The following is a 27,950-nucleotide window of genomic DNA, read 5'->3' as shown; positions in this document are numbered from 1 at the left end:
AACTTGTGTCAGTTATGTCCTGAAAACAGTATCATTTCCAGACTAACCTCTCCGCGGTACCTCGCGTCTCTTCGCTAACTCCTCGTCGTGGCGCAAGCGTTGCGCCACCCGGCCACGACGCCCGCGCATGGGTGACGCCCGCCCGCCCCCCACCCCCATGCTCAACAAACCAAACGCCCTCAAGCTGAACAGCGTAGCGCGCAGCAGTAGCCGCTACTCCGCCCGCGACCCACGCTTAAGAACTTAAACCTTTATCTACTACAACTGCAGTATTAAAGGGTATTATTTTCTACAATGAAGACTGACGATCCGATTATAGTCAAATCCAGAACCCCACGCGCTAGAGGACACAGTGATGGAGTCCGCGAATCACTCCTCTCGGATTCAACCTCAGGAATTGACAGAGGCGATGCGAGCAGCTCATGTAGCGGAGATTCCTTTTCTAGCCCCGATATCAGCAGCAAAGATGAGCTGAGAGGCAGAGGATTTAGTAAAGATCAGAAAAATGCGCTTAATGATTTGAAAAATGGAAAGAAGCCGTGTAATATTACTGAGAATCCGCAGGATAAGTTAAAGATGAAAGATGTTGAAAGTGGATCAGCAAAGAAAGCCAAAATTCCTGATGGTGGCTGGGGATGGGTAGTAGTTGCGTCATCTTTTATAATATCGATGATTGCAGACGGCATAAGCTTTTCCTTTGGTTTGCTGTACATTGAGTTCCTTGAAGAGTTTGGAGCTAGTAAGTCGACCACTGCCTGGATCGGTAGCCTTTTCATCGCTGTTCCGCTGCTCTCTGGGCCTGTGATGAGTGCTCTGGTTGACAGATACGGTTGCCGTAGCATGACCATTTTAGGGGGAATCATTTCGACTCTCGGCTTCGTTCTGGCGTCTATTTCAACCACGATTGAAACGATGATGATAACATTTGGAGTGATAGCTGGTTTGGGTCTGGGTTTAGTCTACGTCACTGCTGTTGTTTCTATCGCCTACTGGTTTGAGAAGAAGAGAAATTTAGCGGTTGGCCTGGGTGCCTGCGGAACTGGTGTAGGGACGTTTGTCTACGCACCGATGACTCAATACTTCATCGAAGAATTCGGTTGGAGAGGAACCATTTTATTACTCTCTGGTACTTTGCTAAATCTTTGCGTGTGTGGTTGTGTGATGCGAGACCCAGAATGGTGGATTTTGGAACAAAAGAAAGAAAAGGAAGCGAAGCCTTTGAAGGATATTGATAAGGCTAATCAAGAGTTAGCGCTTATGCCCACAGCATCCATTAAAAGGCCATACAAGAAATCCGCTTCACTCTGCGTTTCTGATGTCATGCCGCTATCGAATAGGGAAATTAATGGAAGGGTCACAAAATTCAAAGTACCTTTGATGGAACGAGAGTTCCATAATGTACTACATAAACATCAAAAACAAATTTATAGAAACAACAAGTTAGCATTGGGATGGCCTGTCCAGGAGCTACCTAGAACTGAGTCTTTGTACACAATTCCGTCGTATTTGGAATCCACTGATCGTGTAAGTAACTGTTCAGCAAGGTAAAAACAATTTTCGTTTAAAGTGTATTTACTAATGGAGCTTTGTGTGTTTTAGGCAACACAGCGGGTGCTGAAACAATTGACTCAATCGCCAATTATGTTAACGAAGGCAACTGAAATAGCTTCACCGATCCTGGGCGAAGACAACGATCCTCCATGCGTCACGTTCCCGAAACAGCCCATGCGTCGTTCCTACTCCGTAGACTTCTATTTCCGAAAAGAAGTCAGAAGATCCATCGACTATCAGCTAAAAAATCCTAACGCTGGTAGAGTATTGAAAAAATCTAAATCGGAAACAAAAGAGGATCGCAATGTGCTTGTAAAGCAGGACAGTAAAGGTGACAGAAGGGATTGGCTGAAGAAACAGCTGTCAGTCAACCATCATTATCTGAAAGATTTGAAGATGCCTTTGAATTCTATTGGCCATAGGAACGCAATGTTGAACATAAATAGATACAGACTGAAAGCATCTTCTTGCCCTGATATATTCAAGAATTCTATGGTCACCATCAATGACGAAGAAGAGGTAATTTCTTCTTTCTTAACATTTGAAGACACATTATTTTCATAGCCAAAATTTTCTCACATTTTTTTTGGCCTTGCTTCTTTGCAAGTCTTCTAATATATTTTTATCTTCTAGAAATGCTACGATGACTGCCTGGTCTGCGTCTCAGACATGTTCAACGTGTCCCTCTTCAAGAAGGCGACCTTCAACCTGCTCTGCGCCGGCACCATCTTTCTGTTCATCTGGTTCATCGTCCCGTACTTCTACCTGGCTGAACACATGATCCACAAGGGCTATAGCGAAGATGATGGCGCTGTCATGCTCAGCTTGATCGGGATCACCAATACCATCGGAATGGTGAGTCTTTTTTAAGTAGGTATACCACGGAAATCGGTCACCTCAGGTCGTTGACGCCTGCAACCCCACAGTTTTCACGCGCGTTGACGACCCTTTAGAAAACTCTTTCGACCCCATATTGTAGGTAATCTCGGCAGGGAATTAATTTGGTTTTTACACTGACGCGAAGGTCACAATACGGTGATTCTAGTTAGAGTGTAAAAAACTATGAGCTACATTATGATGGCCATTACGCTCTGCAAATTGCAGCAATATAGGTATGTAGGCTACGAGCGTTCACGAACGAGCATCAGGGCGATGACCGTCGCAAACAATTCTAATGATACCATTGAATCTTGATTTACCCTCTCTCATCTCTGAAAAAGAGGTATTTTCATTTGTAACAATACTTCCTTTTCCTTTATTAGGTAGGTCCCTCTTCCACTTGAGTGAAATAACCTGTTTATTCGTAACCTTCTCCAAATCGTTAAATGCCGTGTTACTGTCCACATTTAACGGGCTCTCGGAGCATTTCATTTCTATTTTACTGGGACATAAATAACGCAGTGCGTGCATTATTGACACAGTTAAATTACCACTCGTAAGCTTTATTACAAGCTCATAAGGTCTTCCAATGGGCTATTTCGCGGGACTTGATTTCCTATAACATTTTTCGGGTTCCATAGTCAACTGGGAACCCTTGTAGTTTTAATATGTCCGTCTGTACGTCCACGGCTTAGCTCAACCTGAACTAATAACCCGGGGTCCCGGGTCCGGGTTCGAATCCTGGTAAGGGCATTTATTTGTGTGTTTATCACAAATATTTGTTCCTGAGTTATGGATGTTTTCTATTATGCATAAAAGTATTTATATATTATATATATCGTCGTCTAGTACCCACAACACAAGCCTTATTGAGTTTACCGTGGGACTAGATTGATCTGTGTGAAATTGTCCTATAATATTTATTTATTTAATAACTAGATTTTTTTTGAGGTGCCTCTCCTCTCACGTGAAGTGGGGATGTTTGTTTTTCGCTTCAAACCGTGTGGGGTTTGAGGTCTTTTAATAGGAGTTGATAAAGTGAATATTTTTCTAAAACAATCGCTCTGAAAGGAAAAATGTGGTATTATCTATGAAAAGGGACCTTATTGTCGATGGCGCTTACGACACTAACATCGATGAGCACTAAACGTAGTAGTTTAAAATTGGTGATTCTGGCCCATTTTAGTTATTTTGATTTCCAATTTAGCAATTAAGTTTCTTTGATTACCACCACCATATTTACAGACTTTTACAAGGATTTCATGCATTATTTTCTAGTATATATAACTTCAGTCCTTGAACTACTTTATTGCTTGTCAGAAACACGACGGCTCATTATTTTCTCGATAGAATCTTAAGTTGAAAACATGCCTAACACTGTCTTTATTTCCTTATGTTAGAAGTACTAGGACGAAAATGTATATGAAACTTACTTCAGTCGATAGCTTTTAAGTAAATCTTCATTATTGCTTGTCCTTTTATCGATACGTTAATTTTTTCATTCATCATTTGATGAATTCAACATTTTGCCTACTAAATTACACCCTACGCGGCAATACCTTGCGCCTATTCCTCACGCCAGTACGCCCGTGACCACTGTCAGCGTCGGACCTGTGCTAGTTTAGCGGACGTTTCATAAAATGGGTAATCACAGTATAAATATGCAAATATGTTATACACACAATGTTTTTCAACATACTTACGAAGAAAAGCAAAATAATTCTTAAATACGGTGACATTTCAGACATTCGTCCGTCATATTGTCATTTTATAACAAGTTGGGCAGCAAAGGCACACACCCATCTAACCAATCCGGAATTCAGTCACGATTGATAAATTGTGTAAACATATTTTAAAAGGCTATAAAATTAAACAAATTGAATAATTTAGACTGGTCACATATTTGTAAAAATCGATTTCTACTGGCAAAACATATTACTTTTTGGCAACCGGGTTTTTTAACCTAATTAGACCCCGCTGAATCCGAATTTGCCGGTTGCTTGATCGAATTCTTGACTGGAAGTGAGCAGTGGCGTGCACTTCATAAAGGCAAAAAGGCACTGCCTACCCTACTATAATTCCGATGTCTATCCTCTTAAACTACTTAATTTAATTTATACCTGATCGTACTATCAGTAATCGATATAACTTAAAACATTCTAAAAATTAATAAGCGCTCCATCTACCGGTTAAGCTTTGTCATCAAGTCATCATCTATAATAATTCTACGCGACGAAGTTTACACCACGCGGCACTAGCGCCGCTACGTGCCTTGCACGGCAAAGACAGAAAACATTTCCGTCTAAATCTTTCTATGTGTGCCTCCCCGTGAGTCGTCGTTACGCGGTTACAGTGTAGTGGACCTTCCTATAAGTACGAGCACACAATTATACAAGTAACGTACACATTTAGACGCAATAGGCAGTGTCTTTCGTACCAAACATAAACGAATGACGCCCGAAAGTTTCCGAATAGTTCCGATGTTTACGTGACTATTTTAAAAAGTAGCATTTGCAAAAACGAGACTATTTTTTTATTCGTTTACAGTATTTGGTTAAGTTTATTTACATTTTTTATTCGGTCGCCATTGTTTGTTTGTTTTGGTGAGTTTATGAGATAACAGTTAACAGTTGCCGGAAATTATAAAGTGCGATTAGTGAAAAAATGGATAATTTTATCTGTGAAAGTTGTGGGTGTGGGTGTGGGTGTGTGTGTGTGCAAACTATTAAAAATGATGCGTTTTCGAAGCTTTCGTTTAGCCAAAAAAAGAAGTAATTGAAAAGACTTGACAACAAAATGAAAACCATCACGCAATTTTTTTGGTGAGTTAGTAGCTCTCATTTTTTAAGGTTCCGTACCCAAAGGGTAAAACGGGACTCTATTACTAAGACTCTGCTATCCTTCCATCCGTCCGTCTGTCATCAGGCTGTATCTCACGAACCGTGATAGCTAGACAGTTGAAATTTTCACAGATGTATTTCTGTTGCCGCTATAACAACAAACACTAAAAACAGAATAAAATAAAGATTTAAGTGGGGCTCCCATACAACAAACGTGATTTTTGACCGAAGTTAAGCAACGTAGGGCGGGGTCAGTACTTGGATGGGTGACCGTTTTTTTTTTGCCTTTTTTTGCATTATGGTACGGAACCCTTCGTGCGCGAGTCCGACTCGCACTTGCCCGGTTTTCTGATATAATTTTGCCTACCCAGTCCCAAATCTCTGTGCACGCTACTGGAAGTGAGATATGTGATATTAAAGGTCCCTTTTTTTAGTTTTGTTTGACGACCGGTCTGGCCTAGTGGATAGTGAACCTGCCTGCGAAGCCGATGGTCCTGGGTTCGAATCCCAGTAAGGGCATTTATTTGTGTGATGAACACTAATATTTGTTCCTGAGTCATGGGTGTTTTCTATGTATATATGTATGTATTTATCTATATAAGTATGTATATCGTCGCCTAGCACCCATAGTACAAGCTTTGCTTAGTTTGGGGCTAGGTTGATCTGTGTAAGATGTCCCCTTATATTTATTTATATTTATTTATTTATAGTTTTTCGTAAATAACTCGTAAACGGTGGCCAATATAAAAAAAATGAACTAATAATCTACACAAAATTTTCAATAAAAAAGATTCAGTACATTTTTAGCAGGGATCAATATTTAAAAAGATAATAAAGAGGGAAAGTTAATTATAATAAATTCTAAGGTTCCTTGTTTTTATTTTTTCGTTAATAATTTGAAAAGCATGACTCATAGCAAAAACAAATCTTACACATAAATCATCATCATCATCATCATCTCAGCCATAAGACGTCCACTGCTGAACATAGGCCTCCCCCTTGGACCTCCATACGTGCCGGTTGGAAGCGACCCGCATCCAGCGTCTTCCGGCGACCTTAAGAAGATCGTCTGTCCATCTTGTGGGTGGACGTCCTACGCTGCGCTTGCTAGTCCGTGGTCTCTACTCGAGCACATTTCGACCCCATCGGCCATCTTCTCTGCGTGCAATGTGGCCTGCCCATTGCCACTTCAGCTTGCTAATCCGGTGGGCTATGTCGGTGACTTTAGTTCGTCTACGGATCTCCTCATTTCTGATTCGATCACGTAGAGAAACTCCGAGCATAGCCCTCTCCATAGCTCGTTGAGCGACTTTGAGTTTTGAGATGAGGCCGATAGTGAAAGACCACGTTTCGGAGCCGTAAGTCATCACTGGTAACACACATTGAGTAAAGACTTTCGTCTTGAGGCACTGAGGTATGTCAGACGAAAAGACATTACGTAGTTTCCCGAACGCTGCCCAACCGAGTTGGATTCGGCGGTTGACCTCTTTCTCGAAGTTGGACGTACCTAATTGGACTACTTGTCCTAGGTAGATGTACGAGTCAACAACTTCGAGTACCGAGTTCCCAACAGAGACCGGGATGGGCAAAACATTGGCATTTGACATAAGTTTCGTCTTGTCCATGTTCATTTTCAAGCCCACCCGTTGTGAAACTCGGTTGAGGTCATCGAGCATCATGCTGAGTTCCTCCATCGACTTTGCCATGACTACGATATCGTCGGCAAACCGAAGGTGAGTGATGTATTCGCCGTTGATGTTGATGCCAAGTAGACATGCGCGAAACAGTGCTTCAAAAAGAAATGCTATATCACATCACTTTTTCGAACACGTAATATTACACTGAGATATCACATCACTCATCACTCGAAACATGACCCGAACGTGAAACAGCGCGCGGGCGCGCGCGAGATGGCCACATTACAGCTATCTCCTACATTACGCAGCGCATCTACAGCACTCTAGTGATTCTAGGGCGTCTCGTATCCGTATCGGCGATCGATCTATTAATTACGTGTTGCGTTTTGTCACCGCTATGTGAAAGATTGTTTGTTAATTCTTAAAAATCATAAATAATGTAATTACTAATTATGTATGTAAGATTCGGAGCAAAAAGAATAGATAGTATAGAGGGGTCCTGTCATTGTAAATTTTGTAGTCACTGTTAATTTACTGCCATCTATCGACACACGGCTAAAACTCAAAATTAAAACGTATAAAGTTATCAAAAAATGTATATATATGGATAAATGATTTTATTATTTTTATATCATTTTGATCCATGTTCATTCACTGATATCTATGAGTTAAAATTGTTAAATATGAAACGGTGTCGTCACGCCATCTAGCTGAGGATAGGCTAAAGGTGTGTGCGGCATCTATTCGAGAATGACTTTTACTTGAATTCCGAGGCACGTTTTTTCCTTATACTTTATTCGTCTTATACGAAGTTACATATGTCTTTGATTCGGAGGTAGATATCTAGATATACCTGCATTCAAATTGATTTCCCTTCATACTTTACCAAAACAAAATGGAATTCCAGGCTTAGGACTGCCAAACTTCGATAATTATTTAAGAAATATGAATTAAGAGCCAACAGGAGTGGTCATTTCTCCATACAAACGTACTCCTCGTTTTCCTCCGTGGTTTTTGAAGCTAGAGCAATGATTTTTTCAACACAGATTAATATTGTCAATATCTGTGTCGGACCGTTTTGCTTTTTTTGATATTTTTGTTTTTTAAGGCGCTAGAGCCCTTTGAAAATGGCCAAAATGGCCTAATTGACTATGCCGCAATGAGAGGCGTGGCATTCAAAACTGATATCAATTAGCCAAAAAAGCAAAACGGTCCAACACAGATAATTTCATAATCATTTAGATTTCCAAATTTGGTTACGATTGGTTAAGTTTTGGAGGAGGAAACAGAGGAGTACGAAACCTCGATTTTTGAGATTTTTCGCAGGATTTTTCGCCTTGTCCTTATCGCACTACTTTTAGGTGCCGCTTCCGTTAGCGAGACAGGTATATTTACCTAAAATGTTTAAAACTCAGCTCCTGTTTCGTCTTAAAAGTAGAATAAAATATACGTCTATTATATACGTAAACTAAATGCGAAGTTTGGTGTATTTAGAAATCAACTTGATTTATATAATACATTATTTACAATATTTACATGTTTCTTTTTCTACAATTTACATTATATGTACACTATATACCTACACAAATCGAATATCTACACTCAGTCTCAATCACAATTAAATTACGGGATAAACAAGTAATAACTCGTACTTCGTTTACCGCGAACCGCGAAAGTCAACCAAACATTTCACAACAATAATAAAGAACGGTTTTGTTTTCGTCAAATTCAAAATCTCAAATAAATTACTCGATTTAGCCACGTCCTTCTCGTACTATAAGAAAACATTTTAAGCTCTACGTGGACGCATTAGAGTTTTAAATCTATTGCAGATGCAGCAAATCTTATTCGTAAGAATATTAGTGAAATTTGCGACAACTTAAACGCACCGCGGCGATCGGCCGAGCGGACCGATCCGAATTATTCCGAAGATAGCCGAAAGCATCGCAGAGCGAGAGCGAGCGAGTACTGAGTGCGAGTGCGAGCGAGATAACAAAGCAATGAAGGCATGGCGAACAAACATGACACTATCACAAGTGGCATTACACATTACGCGCTCTGTGAGTAGACTTGAACTGACTATTCATATCGGCGCGTCAATCTGTGTGGAATTGAATCCATTTCGCGCGCTTCGGCCGGGCCGGTCGTTGGCGCTCGCGCGGCTCGCGTGATGCGTGATGTTTGAAGTACTGGTTGATTTCGCGAAGTGATACGTGATGCCATAGTACGCGTTCGAGAGATATCTCATTTGTGATATTACGAGCATTACTTACACATGTCTAATGCCAAGTCCTTCCCATTCCAGGAGCTTGAAGGCGTCTTCCATTACGGCAGTAAACAGTTTCGGAGAGATAACGTCTCCCTGCCTTACGCCTCTTTGCAATGGAATCGCCCTCGTGCTCTGCTCCTGTACTCGGACCGACATGGTGGCGTTATTATACAAACACTTCAACACTTCGATGTACCGATAGTCAATATGGCATCGCTGAAGAGACTCAAGCACCGCCCATGTTTCCACCGAATCGAAGGCTTTCTCATAGTCCACAAACGCTAAGCATAATGGCAAGTTATACTCTTAGGTCTTCTGTATAACTTGCCGCAGCGTATGGATGTGGTCTATGGTACTATAGCCTTTTCGGAAACCGGCTTGTTCGGGAGGCTGGAAGTCATCAAGTCTGTGTTCGAGACGGTTCGTGATGACCCTTGAAAATAGCTTATAGACATGGCTCAGAAGCGTGATGGGTCTGTAGTTCTTCAATAGGTTGTTATCACCTTTTTTGAAGAACAGCACCACCTCGCCTCTATTCCATGTTTCAGGCGTTATGCCCTCGGACAAGGCGGAATTAAAGAGCTTCTGGAGGACTTTAAGTACCGGTGTTCCACCCGCTCTCAGAAGCTCTGAAGTGATTTCGTCTTTGCCCGGCGCCTTGTTGTTCTTAAGCTGCTTCAGGGCATAAAGTAAATATATATAGAGTCGCCGACCCATACAAGCCTCGCTTAGTTCCACAGAAATTCAAGAGATGTCACTCAGAGCACCATTGGGCCTAAATAGATATTTGTGTCATTTGAAATCTTGCCAATTTTTAAATTAACATGTATAGTTCTAATTTATTTACTATATTACAACAAAAACCTTTTAAAACATCCATTTACACATAGTAAATCGACGCAGAAAAAAATAAATAAATAATGGCATGAACTATTTTAAGCGCCATCTATCGCATTATTAGACAGTTAGTTTCTTGCCGTTGTAACACACTAAATAGCTCGATTGTTTGAGAAAAACTATCAATAGATGTCACTGTAGTAAATCCCATAGACCTAGTATTACATAGATGAGCTATACGCGTGCCTCCGTGAGGGACAAAACATACGCAAAGCGACAATATTAAAAACACGTTTTAACATTCCTGACAACATACCAAAAACAATCTACGTAATTTGGTCGGGTTATTTGTTGCCCACCATAAACCATACTAAATTTTTGGTGGGGAACAAACAAAAAGTGCGACTGTGACAAGGACAAGCAATAATACCGCTTTCTCTGCTACTCCTACTGAAATTTCCATAAGTGCATCTCGATCGGTCGTTTGGCCCCTCCCCCGTGTCATCTCTATATGATTGTACCTCTATGGTAAATCCTCATACTTAATGATCTTGATCATAAAGTTCAACCACAGAAACTTTGCAGCGCTAGATAAAAAATAGTTTTTAAAAATCAGTATGCGACAACACCACAGAAAATGGATTAAATAGTCTTGATACTTGTGAAATTTCTACCATATTTACCGTCTATGAAAAATTTAAGCGGTGCATTTATGGTTAAATAAGTTTAATTCCAACAATATATGTCAATATTAATATGTATACATATACTAAATGTTGATAAATAATATAATCAGCATTGCGATACAGCGAGGAAATGCCGCCAGCATCCTTGGTACAATGCCTCAAGGGCCTATTTTAGATTTAAGCTAGTTATTAATTTCGTTTAGTAGTACCACTGTATATATATTGTATGTAAATAAATGTTTTATTTTATCTATAAAAAAAAAAAATTGAGATATTTGTGAGAATATGACATTTGGCTTCATCAAAATTATTGAGCTTTTGTAATATCCGCGACGGCCTAGCAGTAAATAGGTACAGAGGGCCAACCGCAAACACCAACGTTCGCAAATTGCGAGCATCTTTCTCTTTTACTCCCATTAAGGCGTAATTATATTGACAGAGAAATTGCCCGCAATTCGCGAACTTCGGATTTCGGAAAAACGAAATAAACCATTAAAACAATAAACATACATTCAAAATAAATTTAAGCTTTAACTAGTAGGCCACCCATGCCGTAAGCATAAGCATGGAGGTTGTGGGTTAGAGGACTTCGATCTCAAAACCCACCTCGAACCAATGGGTTTTTCGAAATGTTAGAGAAAGTTCATAAGATAATGCCTATACCTACTAGGTGTGTTCAATTTGGTGTGAAACCTTAGTCTAAACCAATATTATAATATATTATCTATTTATGTAATATAGCCCACGCAGCGTAAGTGTTATTTATAAGTCATAATTTCATAGAACTTTGACGTTTAAAATGACACTTGCACTGCGTGGGCTATCAAAATCGCTGCACACTTTTTACGGTCTGACTTTAGATATGGTGCAAGTATTAAAATGTTTCATTCCACTTACCCGTCATCAACTCTAAATATTGTAAACATTGTCGTTTTTGAGCTCGAATTGCCTAGTGCTGATTTTTTACTAGTGTAAAATTATTCGTCACGCGGAAAAGTAATTCCCGCACGCCGATTTTGTAAGGTTTCACCATGTTTTTCCCGTTCATCACAAAACACAACGAATATTTACCTAAACGATTTTGACAAACACATACCATATGACGTTTACTGACTATTGCGCTGCAAAGTTTCTGTGGTCGAACTCTATCAACATTATTAAATAATAATATAATTTTTGTTCTTAGAAACGTGATAATAATTAAAATAAATTAAACCTACATGGTACCATCACCCACACTGTTAATTGTACATTGGTGGACCTTATGCCTTTTGTATTAAGCTAATAAAGTCCACCGATGTACAATTAGCAGTGTTGTTGTTTGTACATTTATTTACTTAACCTTACGCATTGCAAAATTGTCCTCATATATACATATATTTTAGGACAGTACACCTTACACTAACCGACATACTTAGTAACAAAACATTGTAAATTCTTGAGCAGTTTAAATAGCAGGGCAGGTGACAAAAACTTGCTCAAAGAAAAGAGACATCCGACACTAAAAACATATCCGTATATGTATGAGAGCAATAATACAATGTGTAAATGTAAATAGATACTTATCTTATACATATTTTATGATCATATCAAAGCCATACAAGAGGTGTGGACAAATGGGAATAGACCATTAATATATACACACAATTAAAAAACAAATAAATGTCCTATGAGGATTTGTACCCGGGACCTCCTACTTCATAGGCAGAGCAGGGTCACTGTCACTAATGACTAGCTAGGAGGCCGTAGAAATAATATACAATTTATTTCATTATGTATTTAAATTAAGTACAGACAGCGTCGTATAGTAAATAGCATCCAAAATATTCAAATAGTTCAGTACGCCATACAAGTAATATGGTGTACCGAACTATTTGAATACTTTGGATGCTACCTACTATATGACGCTGACTGTACTTATATAACAATTGACAAATCAGACTGGTAGCCACACTCTAATGGCTAATCTAGGATTAAAACTTTTTAGTGGCTGGCCATCTTTGTCAAAATATAGAGCCTCAAACCACATCAAATATTTAAGTATATAGCCATTGCACGCCAGCATTGAACAAATTGGTTATTGGTGGGTAGACAAAATAAAGTCACTATCATTTTAAACATTGAATTTATTAATTGTATTTTATTATTTTTAAGAGAATCTTCATAGCATGTGTCTGTTCGTCGATACAGGAATCAATCTCAACCATCTTCCACTCAAAATATTTTACTTGTGGTACAGAGATGCATTGACTATTTCATCTTCACTCTCTTGTTGCATACATTGCTACTTCTAGTGGCTAGAGGCTGGGTCCTGAAATCAGAAACATATTTGTTATATATAAAATGTAATATCACACTAAAGTTAATACACAGTCACAATAAGGTGTCGCTGCGGGGCAAGCGTGGCTGGCCTTCACATTGGAGTCTGTTTGCAAATTGATTACATACATTTGCTTACTTTCACTTGCATTAAGTGGCAAACACTAACCATTGTATATTTAGACCAAGAAAATTCTGCAGCGATTTTGATAGCCCATGCAGTGCATGTGTTATTTAAAATAACACTAAATACTTTGGAATCTTTCGCTAATCAATATTAGCATGGGGGGTTAAAATAAAACTTGACAATAGTTATTCGTTTTACAAGGGGGCAAAGCAGTTATTTAACCGCTCATGACGCTCATGCTAATGTTGTTTCCCGAGCAAGCAGAAGATTTGAACTATGACAGTAGCGAGTGGTTCGAGAAGTAGAATCTTGAGCGTTGTGAGAATTCAAGGCACGAGGGTTAAACAAACATTGCCACCTAATGAAACACAAAATTTATCACCACGCCAACGCAGGGAAAATACCAACTATAAAATACCAAAAAAATCAAATCCACATGAACATTATAAAGAATTTATAATTCAAAATCATCATTTAAAAGTAAATTCTACCAGCTAACATAAGGAAACTGAAAAGTTAGATCGGATTACTTTGCCCCACATGTGGGAAAAATGCAATTTTCTCATTAGTATTTGAACAATCAAGAGGGCCTTTACCAGTTGGTGTGGTGATAAATTATTTAATTAACCTTTGTATTCAAAACAAACTTACCTGAAGTGGCAAACAGTAGACACTGTCAGATTAATATGTAGATTTTAGGATTAGTAGTGTGCCGTTACTACATCGGCAATTCACGTCATCATCACGGGTCTTTCCGTCTATTGTAGACGATTTATTCATTGCTGTTTAGACAACGGGTTTGGTGACTGTGGAGGCCGATGCGTGAGCGGCACGACCTCCCACATTTTGGGCAGAGAAAGCTCATGCCACCTGAGGTTCCAGTCCTTTCTTTCTGCGACACCTTCTGCTATCTTAAACCAGGCTTGGTCGCATAATCTTCCCCCCTCCACTACACGCTTGCGCCATCCATCACGGTCTTTAGCTAAGGCTTCCCAGGTATGGTGGTCGATTTCAAATGCAGACATGTCTCGCTTAGCACAGTCTTTAAAGCGCCGCATCGGTCTTCCAACGTTCCTTTTAGCATACCTACGTAACTGCACCAAGCAAGACACGTCTAGGTATTATATTTACGTACTTGTACTATATTTCAAATGAAGCTATAATATAAAATTAAAAAGTTTGTATAAACAGAAACAAAGCAAAGGCATCAAACGCGATGCCGGTTCGTGACGACTTTGTGTGTGTGACAGTTTATTTTTAGTGTTGCCGTTGAAAGTTCTTTCTTGTCCCTAAATAGAGCTTTTATGATTTATTATTATACAATATTATTAGTTCAAATAAAATATGATATTCCAAAAGACTACAAATAATATTATATAGTACTTAAATTCCAAAATAATGAAATGCCTCAGTGTCCATTTCTGCTTTTTTAAGGAACAGGCGTATAACATTACCCTGAAGTAGGGGACTAATTTTAAAATAGCAATAATCAGTACTTTATGCCGTTTTTGACGTTTCTGTGCACGCTGTTGTCTGTCTATACTTAAAGGTCACATAATTAGTGATACAAACACCTGCCTGGTCGATATAAGCAAAATTAGATATATTTATTACCTATTCTAATTACAACAGAAAAAGTTTATAAAAACAAAAATTAAATGCTTTTGTAATAATTTCCGGTTTGATAGGTACGGGTTTTGCCATGGTAGAAGTTGAAAAGGAACGTTATGAAAACATATCTTTGTATAGGTACTAAATACAATGGTACAAATCCGTTGCTTAAAAATAAAAGCAAGACGCGACGTTGCCAAACTGCTGCGAAGCGAAAGTTTGACTCGACAACGTCGCATCCTATTGTTACAATAGGGTATTTTCGAACTAGTCAAATCAGTTACTTTTTTATAGTTATTGCAATGCAACTTGTATCGTAAATTTTTAGAAGTCACGATAAAGAGTGAATTGAGCATGTATTGAGGTATTTTATCCCATTAACTCCAAAATCGTCTGAATCACACATTTTTATTTAATAACTTATGCTTTCGTGGCAAAAAGGCGGAAGGGAATAAAAAAGTTTTACTTTTAATTGCCATTTTTTTCAATGTGGATTCTGTTGTCACTGTTGTAAGCATATGCCAATTGAAGAAAAATTGATTATTAATTCAGAACATATAATTATGTAAAAAAAACAATATTGATATATATCTAATTAATTACATTTATACGGTCATTTATATTAAGTACAGTGTACGAACGACGGCTTCATTCAATCGCGCGTTGTTCAAGTAATACTATTGGGTCTCGAATAATACTCCTTTTTGCCCAATCGCGCGTTGTTCAGGTGGGTCATTTATAAGCGGGTCTCGCATAATACTCATTTATTTAAAAAGTATCAATCAGATTACTTTTTAGCACTAGTGTAAAAAAATCAAACTTTACGCACGATTTGCAGCTACAAAAACTAAACTTTTTGAGCAATTGTATTAAAAAAATATAAAGAAACGCTCAAGTACCAGTGGCATGGTGGTAGGGAATGCAAATCGGTTATAACCGAAACCGAAATATTCGGTTATAACCGAATATTTTGACAAAATTTCATAACCGAATATTGGAAACTCGAATAACCGGTTACGGTTATTTTCGGTTATTTATTTATGACTTAAATTGTATGTTTTTATCATCAAATGACTACAAAATCCTGCCATTTTTGGCTGTGACGCCTGTGACTATAATTTTTGTCATTCGTGGACTTTAATAACAAAAATATACCAAATTTACTTCCCTTATTAATGAAATATTTTTATTGAATATTGTATCACGTTCAAGGTCATATTTTACTTTTACTGTATTTGGTGTGTTTTATTAAAAAACGAAGACTTTTACTCACATTCCCTAATACTGTAGGTACTAAAACAAAGATTTTTGTATTTTTTTAATTACTTCATTGTAAATTTATAATTTTTCGTCTAAAATAACCGTAACCGATTATAACCGATATTCGGTTATTTTTCGGGCATAACCGTAACCGAAACCGGTTATGAAGTTTGGCCGGTTATTGCATTCCCTACATGGTGGCAAATACACGGACTTTCGCTAGTAGTAATGTCTAATCCTTTTGCCATGCACCAATGGTAGCATGCGCAAAATTATTATGACAGGTATTTATTTTCAGCCGGTTTAAATAGTTTCGGCAAGACTTATGTAGCATATAATATATAAATATTATCATCACCACAGTATCGTTTTCCGAAATTATTTTATGGTTATACCGTTTGGCTACGCTATTTCTCTGTACCCTGCCTCTCCCTTCCCTCCCTGTACTCCTTAAGTGCCCTAACTCTCTTTACTCCTACTGAAAGATTCATAAGACTATCCTGTTCGGTCATTTCCTTCCACCCCTCATGCCTGATCCAGTTTTAAACTAGATTCATGATTTATTAAATTCACTATAAAGCGACATCTGTTGATTATTCCTAATCGTTGGCAACGGCATATGTCTACTAACTTTCAATGAAGATGTATAGATGTCGTTAGGAGTTCTATGATTTGGATGTGACACAGCGCCATCTCGTGTCCATGATAGGCAATAGCGCATTTTCAGTGACGCCATCTGGTAACGATGCGCTTTTAGGCGGTCGCATTTTTAATGTATGGGATGGCGGCGTCTGTATATATGTAGTCTGTGTTCAGGGCCATCCTAATCTCGTACAGACTGATGTCCGGGATATCTTCGGTATAATGTCGGGACAGCTTGGCTCTTGGATCTCCTACCAAGCTGTCAACGGGCTTTGCGATCGAAGTGTATAACTGTCCATAGAACCTCTCGATCTCACCTAAAACCTCCGCTTTGCTCGACGCTATGCTGACATCTTCCCGTTTCAGCTTTGTCAGCTGGCTTTGCCCAATAGACCCTTGCTTTGCTTGCGTTGCTTTGTCCTTTGCGAACACTTTGGAGCCTTGGTTTCGCTCAATAGTCTCTTTAATACGGTTAGTATTAAAGAGACGCAGATCATGTCGCAAGGACTTAGATATACGTCTATTGAGCTGCCTATATGACTCCGCGTCATCGGGAGACTGCAACTGTAGCGAGCGTCGTTCAGCCATGAGGTTTAAGGTTTGCTCGGTCAATTTCTGAGGTCTATCTTTACGGCGGGGTCTAAAAAACTTAAACCCTACTGTGTGGACAGTTTCCACTAGCCCGTCGTTGATTTCGTCCACTGAAGCCAAGTTCTCTAGGCAAGCAAAGCGGTTAGAGAGCTCGAGTTGAAAGCTTTCGGGGTTTTGAACATGGGCTCGAGTAGGTCGGAGCGTAGACTTCATCAGGCTGGACCTTTCAAGTTTAATATTGATATTCAGTGTGCCTCTTACGATTCGGTGATCACTACCGGTCTTTACCCTGTTGATCACACATAAATAATAAACATAAAATTTCCTACAAGAAACATGTAGAACACTTTTCGCTAGGATCAATATTTAAAAAGACAAAGCAGCCGGTAAGTTAATTACAATCAATTTTAAAGTCCCTTTTTAGTTTTTTGTAAATAACTCGTAAACGGTGTCCCATAGCAAAATAGGTTTTATGAATAAATAATCTACATAAAATTTCCTGCAAAAAACATCTGAACACTTTTCTCTAGGATCAATATTTAAAACGATATTAAAGGAAGAAAGTTCATTACAATCAATTCACATGTCACTTTTTTTAGTTTTTAGGGTCCCGTACCTCAAAAGGAAAAAACGGAACCCTTATAGGATCACTCGTGCGACTGTCTATCTGTCTGTCCGTCTGTCACAGCCCATTTTCTTCAAAAGTACTGGACCAATTAAGTTGAAATTTGGTACACACATGTAAATTCGTGACCCAAAGACGGACATCTTACGTAAACAAATGAATTTTAAACATGGAGGCCACTTTTTAGCCAAGGGGGGTTAGTTAACATTAAGAACCTATTTTGCTATGGGCCACCGTTTACGAGTCATTTACGAAAAACTTAAAATAGGGACCTGGAAATTGATTATAATTAACTTACCCCCTTTAATACCTCATTAAATATTGATCGTAGCGAAAAAGTGTACAAAACCTTTTTTGTGAACAATTTTATGTTCAATATTTATGTATAATATTTTTTGCAACTGCCCCCGTTGCAACCGTTTACGAGTTATTTACGAAAAAAAAGCGACCTGTGAACTGATTGTGATTAACTTTCTTCCTTTAATATCGTTTTAAATATTGATCCTAGAGAAAAGTGTTCAGATGTTTTTTGCAGAAAATTTTATGGAGATTATTTATTCATAAAAACCTATTGTGCTATGGGACACCGTTTACGAGTTATTTACAAAAAACTAAAAAAGGACTTTAAAATTGATTATAATTGACTTACCGGATGCTTTGTCTTTTTAAATATTGATCCTAGCGAAAAGTGTTCTACATGTTTCTTGTAGGAAATTTTATGTTTATTATTTGTGTAAAATTTGTTTTTGCTATGAGTCATACTTTTCAAATAATTAACGAAAAAATAAAAACAAGGAACCTTAGAATTTATTATAATTAACTTTCCCTCTTTATTATCTTTTTAAATATTGATCCCTGCTAAAAATGTACTAAATCTTTTTTTATTGAAAATGTTGTGTCGATTATTAACGTTTAACAATTTTTTTTATATTGGCCACCGTTTACGAGTTATTTACGAAAAACTAAAAAAAGAGACCTTCAAAAAGTGATTATAATTAACTTTCCCGCCTTAATATCTCTTTGAATATTGATCCTAGCGAAAAATTGTACGGAATCTTTCTTGTAGGCAATTTTATGCAGATTACTTATGTTTAAGAAAATTTTTGCTATGCGCCACCGTTTAAGAGTTATTTACGAAAAACTAAAAAAAAGGGACCTTTAATATCAACTATCTCACTTCCAGTCAAGAATTCGATCAATCAACCGGCAATTTCGGATTCAGCGGGGTCTAATTAGGTTAAAAAACCCGGTTGCCAAAAAATAATATGTTTTGCCAGTCGAAATCGATTTTTACAAAAACATGATCAGTCAAGTATACACTCATATTGTATACATATAATTAATAATTATTTAGGTACACTCACCGACCTCACCGTCTTACCTACCATTTTTAGGGTTCCCTACCCAAAGGGTAAAACGGAACCCTATTAGTAAGACTCCGCTGTCCGTCCGTTCGTCCGTCCGTCTGTCAGCAGGCTGTATCTCACGAACCGTGATAGCTAGACAGTTGAAATTTTCACAGATGATGTATTCTGTTGCCGCTATAACAACAAATACTAAAAAGTACGGAACCCTCGGTGGGCTCAGTGGGCGAGTCTGACTCGCGCTTGTCCGGTTTTTAATTTCATTAAGTACTCATCAAAATTCGAATTTACTAATAAATCTTTTTCAATATTAATTGCCGAACTAAAAATCCCGGAACTGACGATTCAGAATACCGATGTCGTCAGAATAAGGACGTAGACGTGCTGCGCGGGAATGGTGCGGTGCGCCGCGCGGGGCGCCCGCCTGCCCGTTCTACCACTCGTCTGCTTCACCCCCTTGAAAACGTAAAACTCGAGTATAAGAGCGCCTTAAATATTCTATACACTTTTTCGCTAGGATCAATCTTCTTCTCCTTCAACCTAGCGTTTTAGCTAAGCGTCCGGTCTTCAGCATCCTCTGGTGTGAGTAGATTTTAAGTAGATTACTTATGTATCAGAACCTTTTTTTGGTACAGGCCACCGTTTACGAGTTATTTACAAAAAATATTAACATTTGATCATATTTAACTTTTTACCTTAAATATTTTTTTAAATACTGATCCTAGCGAAAAAGTGTATAGCATATTTAATGTAGACAATTTTACGCAGATTACTTATGTATCAGAACATTTTTGCTACAGGTCACCGTTTACGAGTTATTTATAAAAAACTACAAAGGGACCTTTAAACCCGATGACTGATAAGTTCATCAGCGTCACATAACATAAATTGACCTCCGCATTGGATAGACAGCAACATTGAATGTTCCAGTAATCAAAGAAACTTAATTGCTAAATTGGAAATCAAAATAACTAAAATGGGCCAGAATCCCCAATTTTAAACTACTACGTTTTGTGCTCATCGATGTTAGTGTCGTAAGCGCCATCGACAATAAGGTCCCTTTTCATAGATAATACCACAAATATATTCGTTTAGTAATTACGGGTAGTTTACATACATTTGTCGCCATAACATTAAATGACCAGGGAAGTGAAAGAAGAAATCAAATTATTTTATTAAATATTTTTTGTAGACTCATTTATAGAGCTACCTACATTATAATCTTCTCAAATCGCACTATACCATTTCTTATACTTATAATTTTATTTTCCATTTTCATTCTTCCATATACATATCTATGAATTATTCTTATCATGGCTTCCACGCCCACACCTCTAGACGGTTCAGGCATCAAGCTCGCTATAAATAGTGTTCCTAAGTAGAATCATAAATCAATATCCAGGTGCCAGGACGGCCTAGAAGTCCTGCGCGGTGCACTTGTTGCACGCCAGTTGCAGTGGTCTAGGTTATAAGTGTTTAGCACTGGTTTTTGAGCTTTGCAATGGTCACGCCAATAAGTGCAAAGGGTCTAAACAAGTTACAATCGTTGATAGAAAACGCCATTCGAAAGTGAAATAGTAATAAAGGCCTAGCCTTTATTTCATGTTTTTCTTACAATTATATTAAATTACTATTTTGTGTACAGGGTGGCTAAAAATAACTGCATTTCCGTTGCCAGGGAGGTTTTGGGATTATATTGAGCAACTTTTACTATGGGACCAACCCCGAATTCGCAAAAAAAAAACATTAATCCTCCCATAGAAAATGGATCAGCCAAAATGTATGAAACAGCCAAATTTATTTTCGTGATTTCGGGGTTGGTCCCATAGTAAAAGTTGCTCAGTATAATCCACACCTCCCTGGCAACGGGAATGTAGTTATTTTTTAGCCACCCTGTATGTATTACCGACAATCGAACCCGAGGTCCCGGCAAGGCAAACCTCGACGGCGTTGGTGAGATGACCTCGACGCCTGTGACAAGAACTAGTGGGAGACGAGTCAAGACCGGGAATACCGGGATACGTGGAAAGGGAGGAGGGAGGCCTTTGCCCAGCAGTGGGACACTCTAGGAGTCTAGGCTCATATAAATAAATAAAATAAAATAAATACATTTATTAAATACCTATATACACTTACATGGGTACATTGCAAGTTAATACAAAGCTTGTAAATTACACAATTTTTATAGCTTAGGTTATAAAAAAACAAAACCAATGTGTATTTTCCCTGTATAGGCCAGCCAGGTCAGTGACCGAGCCGGCACTATTGATTCGTCTCCCGAAATGCAACGTTGCAATTATGTTTATATGCAACTTCATTATTTATCAGAGAGAGATGATGGCAAGCTATCGACCGACCTATATGTTTACTATTGTAAGTAGATGGACCATTATAGACTATCTTATCTTATTTACCTACTTATATGAATCGTGAGGGCACTTGAATCTTGAGAAAACTTGCACATTTTTACCAAATAGAAAAAATAATAATAACATACCATACTAAAAGGGGCCAAAAAATAAGTCAACCTCTTTAGGGTTGTGAGTTGGCTAACCCTCCATACAAAGGCCAAAAATTTTCGCGCCAAATTTTTATTTATTTTAATATACTTTTTCCTAATCAAAACACGATACCGAATATGTCTTTAAGTGGCTACCCGATGTTTTCATCGATTTTTGACAAGTTTTGAATTGTATCTCCTACTTGTGCACTTCTGATAGAATCATAAGGCAAACGGCTATCGGTTCTTCAAATTTTTATCTCCATTTTTGTCTACCAGATTTTGAAAGAGATCAATACATAATGACTTATTGTTTTATGAATTTTGTAAACATTGTCTAAAAAAACGCTTTTTTTCGTATCTAGATTGCTGTGAAAGATCCAACATATACGAATACTACATATTTGGGTTGGTCTTTGACGTCTCTAAAAACGTGTCTGGGGTTTTAATTTTAAACTAATTAACACAAAACCAGTTTTTTGGCCCCAAATGTTCAATTTTGATGCCAAAATATCTCGAAGATAGTGTACTTTGAACTAAATATGGGATACTATATTGCTTAAAGCTGTTTTTTTTAATATAATAAGCTACAAGAAACATTAGAAAACTAAGGGATTCAGATCGAAGGTCATTGGGGCATGGGGTCCCCCATTATTTTTGTTACACCTTGTAGAAGTTTAATGCCACGACCGCGTAAATGTTTTGGTTCAATACCATGCCAAACATACCACAAAACCATTTTCTTGGCCTTGCGCCACCACCCCCTATAACCTTGACTCTACTGGCAACTTATAATAAACCTTAAGCACTAGCGAACTAGGCTTGTATTCGTATACATTTAAACGGCCTTTGTTAAGCATTATAGTAATTTATTTGGCTTTTAATGTCTTCCTAATGTATTAGAACTTCCATTCTCATTTGTTGTACTAACCTATTTGCTACTGACAGGGAATTGATGGATGGTATTATTATTTTCTATTTTATCGACTTTATTTTGGAATTGGAATATTGGATATGAAGTTATAAAAAGCCTTATAATAATAAAAGTTTTTTAACACAATAATAATCATTGGCGGATTTGCAGTCTTTGCCGCCCTAGGCCCCAGGCCCTATAGCCGCCCCTTTCGCAGCACCCATCATATTGACTACATTTTAAGTTATTTCTTGTTATCCTCAGCGAATTTTTTGTCACAATTTGCCGCCCCTAATTTTTTGCCGCCCTAGGCTCGGGCCTACTGGGCATTAGGCCAAATCCACCACTGATAATAATTAATAAAGTATTCATCATCTGTGTAGTAGGCAATTTGAATACCTAAACCTTTACTATAATTTTCGTAATTCAACGCATAAATACACTCTTATTTTGTCCCAAATTCGGATTTCGTATTCATTCCTGCTGTCTTTAAACTTACAAAATTTTATAAAAATTTGAGGAAAAATAAATACAAAAAAATAACAATCGGGCCATATAATGCCGTATTTATTACTATTTATGCTCAAGAGTAACAGCAGGTAACAGTAACTAGACAGTCTAGACACAAACAAAATAACAATACGGGATCAGAGTTGTTTACATCTAAACACGCGGCAGCGTGTCAAGCCAAGTTCAAAAGAAAAAAGAATGGCGACGCAGCGGCCGTGTGTTATATTATACGAACCATTTGGAGCCACTTTTAACCCCTGTGTAACTCAGAGTCTATTAAACATCAACATATGAAATTTGGTTCATTTATTAAGACCCTTAAGGCTAACTAGAACCCCAAATTTCATGAATATAGCTCAACCGGTTGTTAAGATTCATTAACCCGCATAAATGTCAATGTGGTTCAGTGAAGGGGACGGACTGAAAATCAGCGCTGCGCAGGCAATTTGTAATGAAATGACTGACGCAGCGCAGCGTATGCTGAGCCCGTTCCTTTTGCCGCACAATTTCTTTTTTTAATCTCATTATATTATGTAACCTGTATGCTTTTTGTGTTGCAATAAATGGTTTCTTATTATTCATATTCTTATAAGATACAAACATCTAAAAATCGGGGTTTATCTGACTGACTCACGTACGTACTGACCTATCATCAAAAATCTAACACACTTCCAGATGACCTAGATAGTTGAAATTTGGCATCCGACTTGTTAATTGTGTGGTTACCGTAATAAAAGTTCAGGATTTGTCTTGGCTAGTTTTTATAACAAAAAACTAAATTTTAGAAAAGTAACATATGAGAAATAATATAGCGTGTACGTAAAAACTAGGCAAGTCAAATCCTGAACTTGAATTACTTGAACCCCAAGCAAACTAGAACTTGGCACCCATATAGATCTCAATTATTTTTCCGGCGAAGTCAACAACGACGAATATTCTTAATATGGAACTTGGCTCTCATTTCACATTTATGTTTTTGATGGGATTAGTTTCACGCGAAATATATTTTGACCCAAATAATGTTGAAGGTGAACGTTTGAAATTTTATCAAAAATAACAATATCAGCCCAAATAATGCCGTATTTATGCTCACCTTACGACGGACGAATGTTGAAGGTTGAACGCATGAAATCAATTATCTTTCTGTCTGAGTCGCCATCGTTCGAAAATATCCGTTCAGAATATTTGGCACCGATATGAAAACCGAGGACATTGAAAACTGGAGACATCTATTTTTGGCTCTGCCTACGAGTTACTATTCTATGATAAATGTATTATGGCGGAAATCATTCAATAATGCATTAATTGTAATCCAGCGAAGCGGAGAACAGAATCAATGTTATAGGTTGAAGTAAGTCTCTTCTCATCTCCGCCTTAGTGAAAAGGCAGCCTTATGCTCATTACCAGTGTTTTTCTGACTGTATTTATAATAAAGAGAGAGCCTGATATCTCGCGCGCGACCACAGAAGGGCTGATTTAGACGGCGCGCGAACTCGCATGCGATTTTAGTTACATTGCGGACTGTGGATTACGTCCAATTCAACCGACCAATCAAAACCCGCAATGGTATGAAACTCGCATGCGAGTTCTCGCATCGTCTAAATCGGGCTTAAGTAATAGTACAGTCAACTGTAAAAATATGGGTGTAGCTAACTTATTCAAAAATATGTCCCATAGTTATTAATTAACTGACATAAGAGCTATGTGACATATTTTTGAGATGATTTGTGCACCCATATTTTTACAGTTGACTGTACGACCGTACAGAAAAGTCACTTCCTACAAACCCGAAGTTTGACAGCGGTTCAGGGTCGAATCATGCTATCCCTTTCTAATATATGTCACTATCACTTTCGGCTATTTAGGGTTGTCAAAATTCAAGTGATTATCTTATCTGTGGTCGTGCACGCAAAAGCATGTCAATTGGTGCCAACACTAATAATTGCTCGGAGCAATGCTGAGCCGAACGGAGCCGAGTTCGACTGAAGTGAGGAGTGTCTCCCCACTGGCGCGACATAGGTACTAACGCGGTGCATTCGTTCTAAGCCTACAAGATTACTACGTAGGCAGACTAGTACCCGTACCATGAGTCACTGACAGTGTCAAAACTTACATAATATACGCCAACGTCTACGTAATTTACTTTCTATACATCTCGCTCGCACTAATATGTCAGTACCAGCGAGATGCATCTTAGAAAGTAAGTTAAGTTCACGCTAGCATTAATGTCAGTGCCAAACTGCACCGGTAGCACGGTCGCATTTTTATCGCTTGTCACCATGCCTATCACGTTCCGTTTGTTAGACGTATACCTCAAAATCAAAAAATCCTTGTAGCTTTTCACCTATTCGCATTTCGCCGCGATAGCGTATTTTGTTGTAGCGTGTAATATCGATGGCATATTTTGTTATCAGGGATATAAAAAAATTGTCACTATATTTCTTTCATAAACCTGTGCAAAGTTTGATTTGATTATTGTTTGCGTACATAATCCGTTTACCGTCATAAACTGCTATTATTTAGCACGCAACACCAAAATCGACCTTGTCCTTTAAGGTCATTTGTACACGCCAACAAGTGTATTAACCTCATTACGTCATAATGTGAAGCACGCTGATTTTTGGGGTTCCGCAGTCAACCCACTGCCGTATAGATTCAACAAGCCCGTCTATGTTTCTGTTCGTTAGCCTTAAGTTGTAATTTGACATGTGCAATGTACCCTACTATGCCCGGACTCCAGCCTGCGGCTGTCATGAATTAACCCCTTTTCTAATATTTCACTTACCCCTCTCGTTGCAACAATTGACTATTGAAATTAGTCGTATCTATACTCGTATCAGTCACGCCGACAAAGTAGGTAAATAAAATATCCCCAATTGAAAATCCTCATTTAGCACCACCTCAAAAGCGTTACAGTACAGTACTTATACGGAAGTTTCGTTTATAATCACTGCTACGGAACGGAACTCACTTATTATAATCTTACATGGTCTTGACCGGTATTTTTAATATCCTTGTATGATAACGATAAGATTTTTAGTATTGCCATAAAATTTGTCTCTGTGTACCCAGAGAATAGGCAGAAAGTATCGTAAACCGTAATAGATAATATAATATATGGAGTGGTTAAGGTAGAGTCCACGGGTAGCAAGATATTATTCATATCCTAATCTGACACGCCCGAGTAACTACAAAAATCCCCTCTTGGGCTCCCCTACCATTTTGAGTTGCGCTTAAAAGACTCAATACAGGGCTCGACTTGGGCCTTAAATGACTCGGAATCTTTATTCGTAATTAGTGCAAAGTCTCGTAAAACCAGTCGAGTTCTCCAAAAGACTCTACACTACTTTTGACGATGACTGTGGTTGCAAATGTTACTTTTGTGCATTTTGGACGAAACCTGCATTGAATAATTAGTTCTCGTATTGAATAAAGACTTATACCTAATTTACCCTGTTTTCCAGGTGGGCCTAGGCTACATAGGCGACTTCCCAAGCGTCTCAATCGGCAATCTCTACGCGGTCTGCCTCGTCCTCTGCGGGGCATCTGTCGCCGCCATCCCACCCGCCGCCTCCAACTACTGGCTTCTCGGCTGTGTGGCGGCGGCCTTCGGCTTGCTGTTCGCCGCTTCGTTCACGTTCACACCCAGCCTGTTGGTGACGCTGGTGTCGCTGGATGATTTTACGTCGGCGTATGGATTGGTGCTGCTCGCTCAGGGGATTGGACATTTGATTGGACCGCCTTTGTCAGGTTAGAGTCTCTTGTTTACTTTACTACCCTGTTTCATCATTATCGTCATCTTCCTCGGGTTTGTTCCGACTTTTTGCCATGGCTCATAGAAGCCTGGGGTCCGCTTGGCAACTAATCCCAAACACAATTATCTACAGGATAGATATATCGAGTCGAGGAAGACGAAGACGGGCGGACACATTGTGAAAAGTGGCTGTAGTGTGCAGTGGATGGGGCCAAATGGAGGACAAGAGATCAACACTCGTGACCTCCATTTGGTCATGTCTAAAGCATACGCCAACTTGAAGAAGACAATAATTATGACAACACGCGAGTGACACCTTAAATTGCAAGGACCTATTTTTTTATTTATAAGGCTGATTTATAATGATGATTGCATTTGATACACCCATGTAAAGGATGACTCATGCTAGAACGGTCCGGATCCGGGCCGACGCTTCGTTTTCTATGACAGGTGATCGGTGATCAGTTGATCACGTCTTGCTTCTATAGAAAACTGAAGTGTCGGACGCCTCGGCCCGGACCCGAACCGTTCTAGCGTAGCCTGAATGAAATACAGTGCGAAGGTTTCTACCAACTGGTGTGCCATCGAAAGTTCCACAGCGAGAAATGTCGAAAACTTCTAACATTTTTGTATGGGGATCGAAACTTTCCATTTCCAAAATGAAATTTTCTTTAATTTTCTGACTTTACCATATTTTTTTTTACAAAATTTCCAATTTTTGTTTGAAACTTTCCGCTAATTGCTCATCTAAGGTAGTCTGAAGGTACAATCAGCAAAACGATTAGCTTAGCACCCTTGCATATAAAATAAAAAATCCTTTCCTTTTCCAGGTCTCATCTACGACCTAACCCTGTCCTGGGAGCTCTCATTCTACCTGGCCGGGGGCTGGATCGTGGTGGCCGGCGTGCTCATTTCCTTCATCCATCCATTCCGTGCGTTGGAGCAGAGGCGACAGGCCAATCAGGAGAACGAGGCTATATAAACAACCAGCTATCATCTCCCTGCAAGGAAACAAAATGGTAACATAATTGGTAG

General features: G+C 38.6%; 1 protein-coding gene across 1 annotated transcript; it reads left to right on the top strand.

Moving 5' to 3' along the window:
- On the top strand, window positions 1–27,950 carry LOC134791659 (uncharacterized). Its single transcript, XM_063762743.1, has 5 exons — window positions 1–1,524; window positions 1,600–2,070; window positions 2,185–2,406; window positions 26,626–26,911; window positions 27,746–27,950. The coding sequence occupies exons 1-5, from the start codon at window positions 295–297 to the stop codon at window positions 27,895–27,897; spliced, it is 2,361 nt and encodes a 786-aa protein (XP_063618813.1). The 5' UTR covers window positions 1–294; the 3' UTR covers window positions 27,898–27,950.

Source organism: Cydia splendana, chromosome 6 (genome assembly GCF_910591565.1).
Source record: "Cydia splendana chromosome 6, ilCydSple1.2, whole genome shotgun sequence".
Taxonomy (NCBI): Eukaryota; Metazoa; Arthropoda; class Insecta; order Lepidoptera; family Tortricidae; genus Cydia; species Cydia splendana.
The sequence above is the reverse complement of the archived record's forward strand: the minus strand, read 5'-3'. Positions and strand labels throughout refer to the sequence as shown.

Bases quoted from the DNA above. Each gene is read 5' to 3' on its own strand.
- LOC134791659 (XM_063762743.1), top strand. From the start codon at position 295: ATGAAGACTGACGATCCGATTATAGTCAAATCCAGAACCCCACGCGCT. The intron at 1,525-1,599 runs GTAAGTAACTGT...TGTGTGTTTTAG, and splicing joins ATTTGGAATCCACTGATCGT to GCAACACAGCGGGTGCTGAA. The intron at 26,912-27,745 runs GTTAGAGTCTCT...TTCCTTTTCCAG, and splicing joins GATTGGACCGCCTTTGTCAG to GTCTCATCTACGACCTAACC.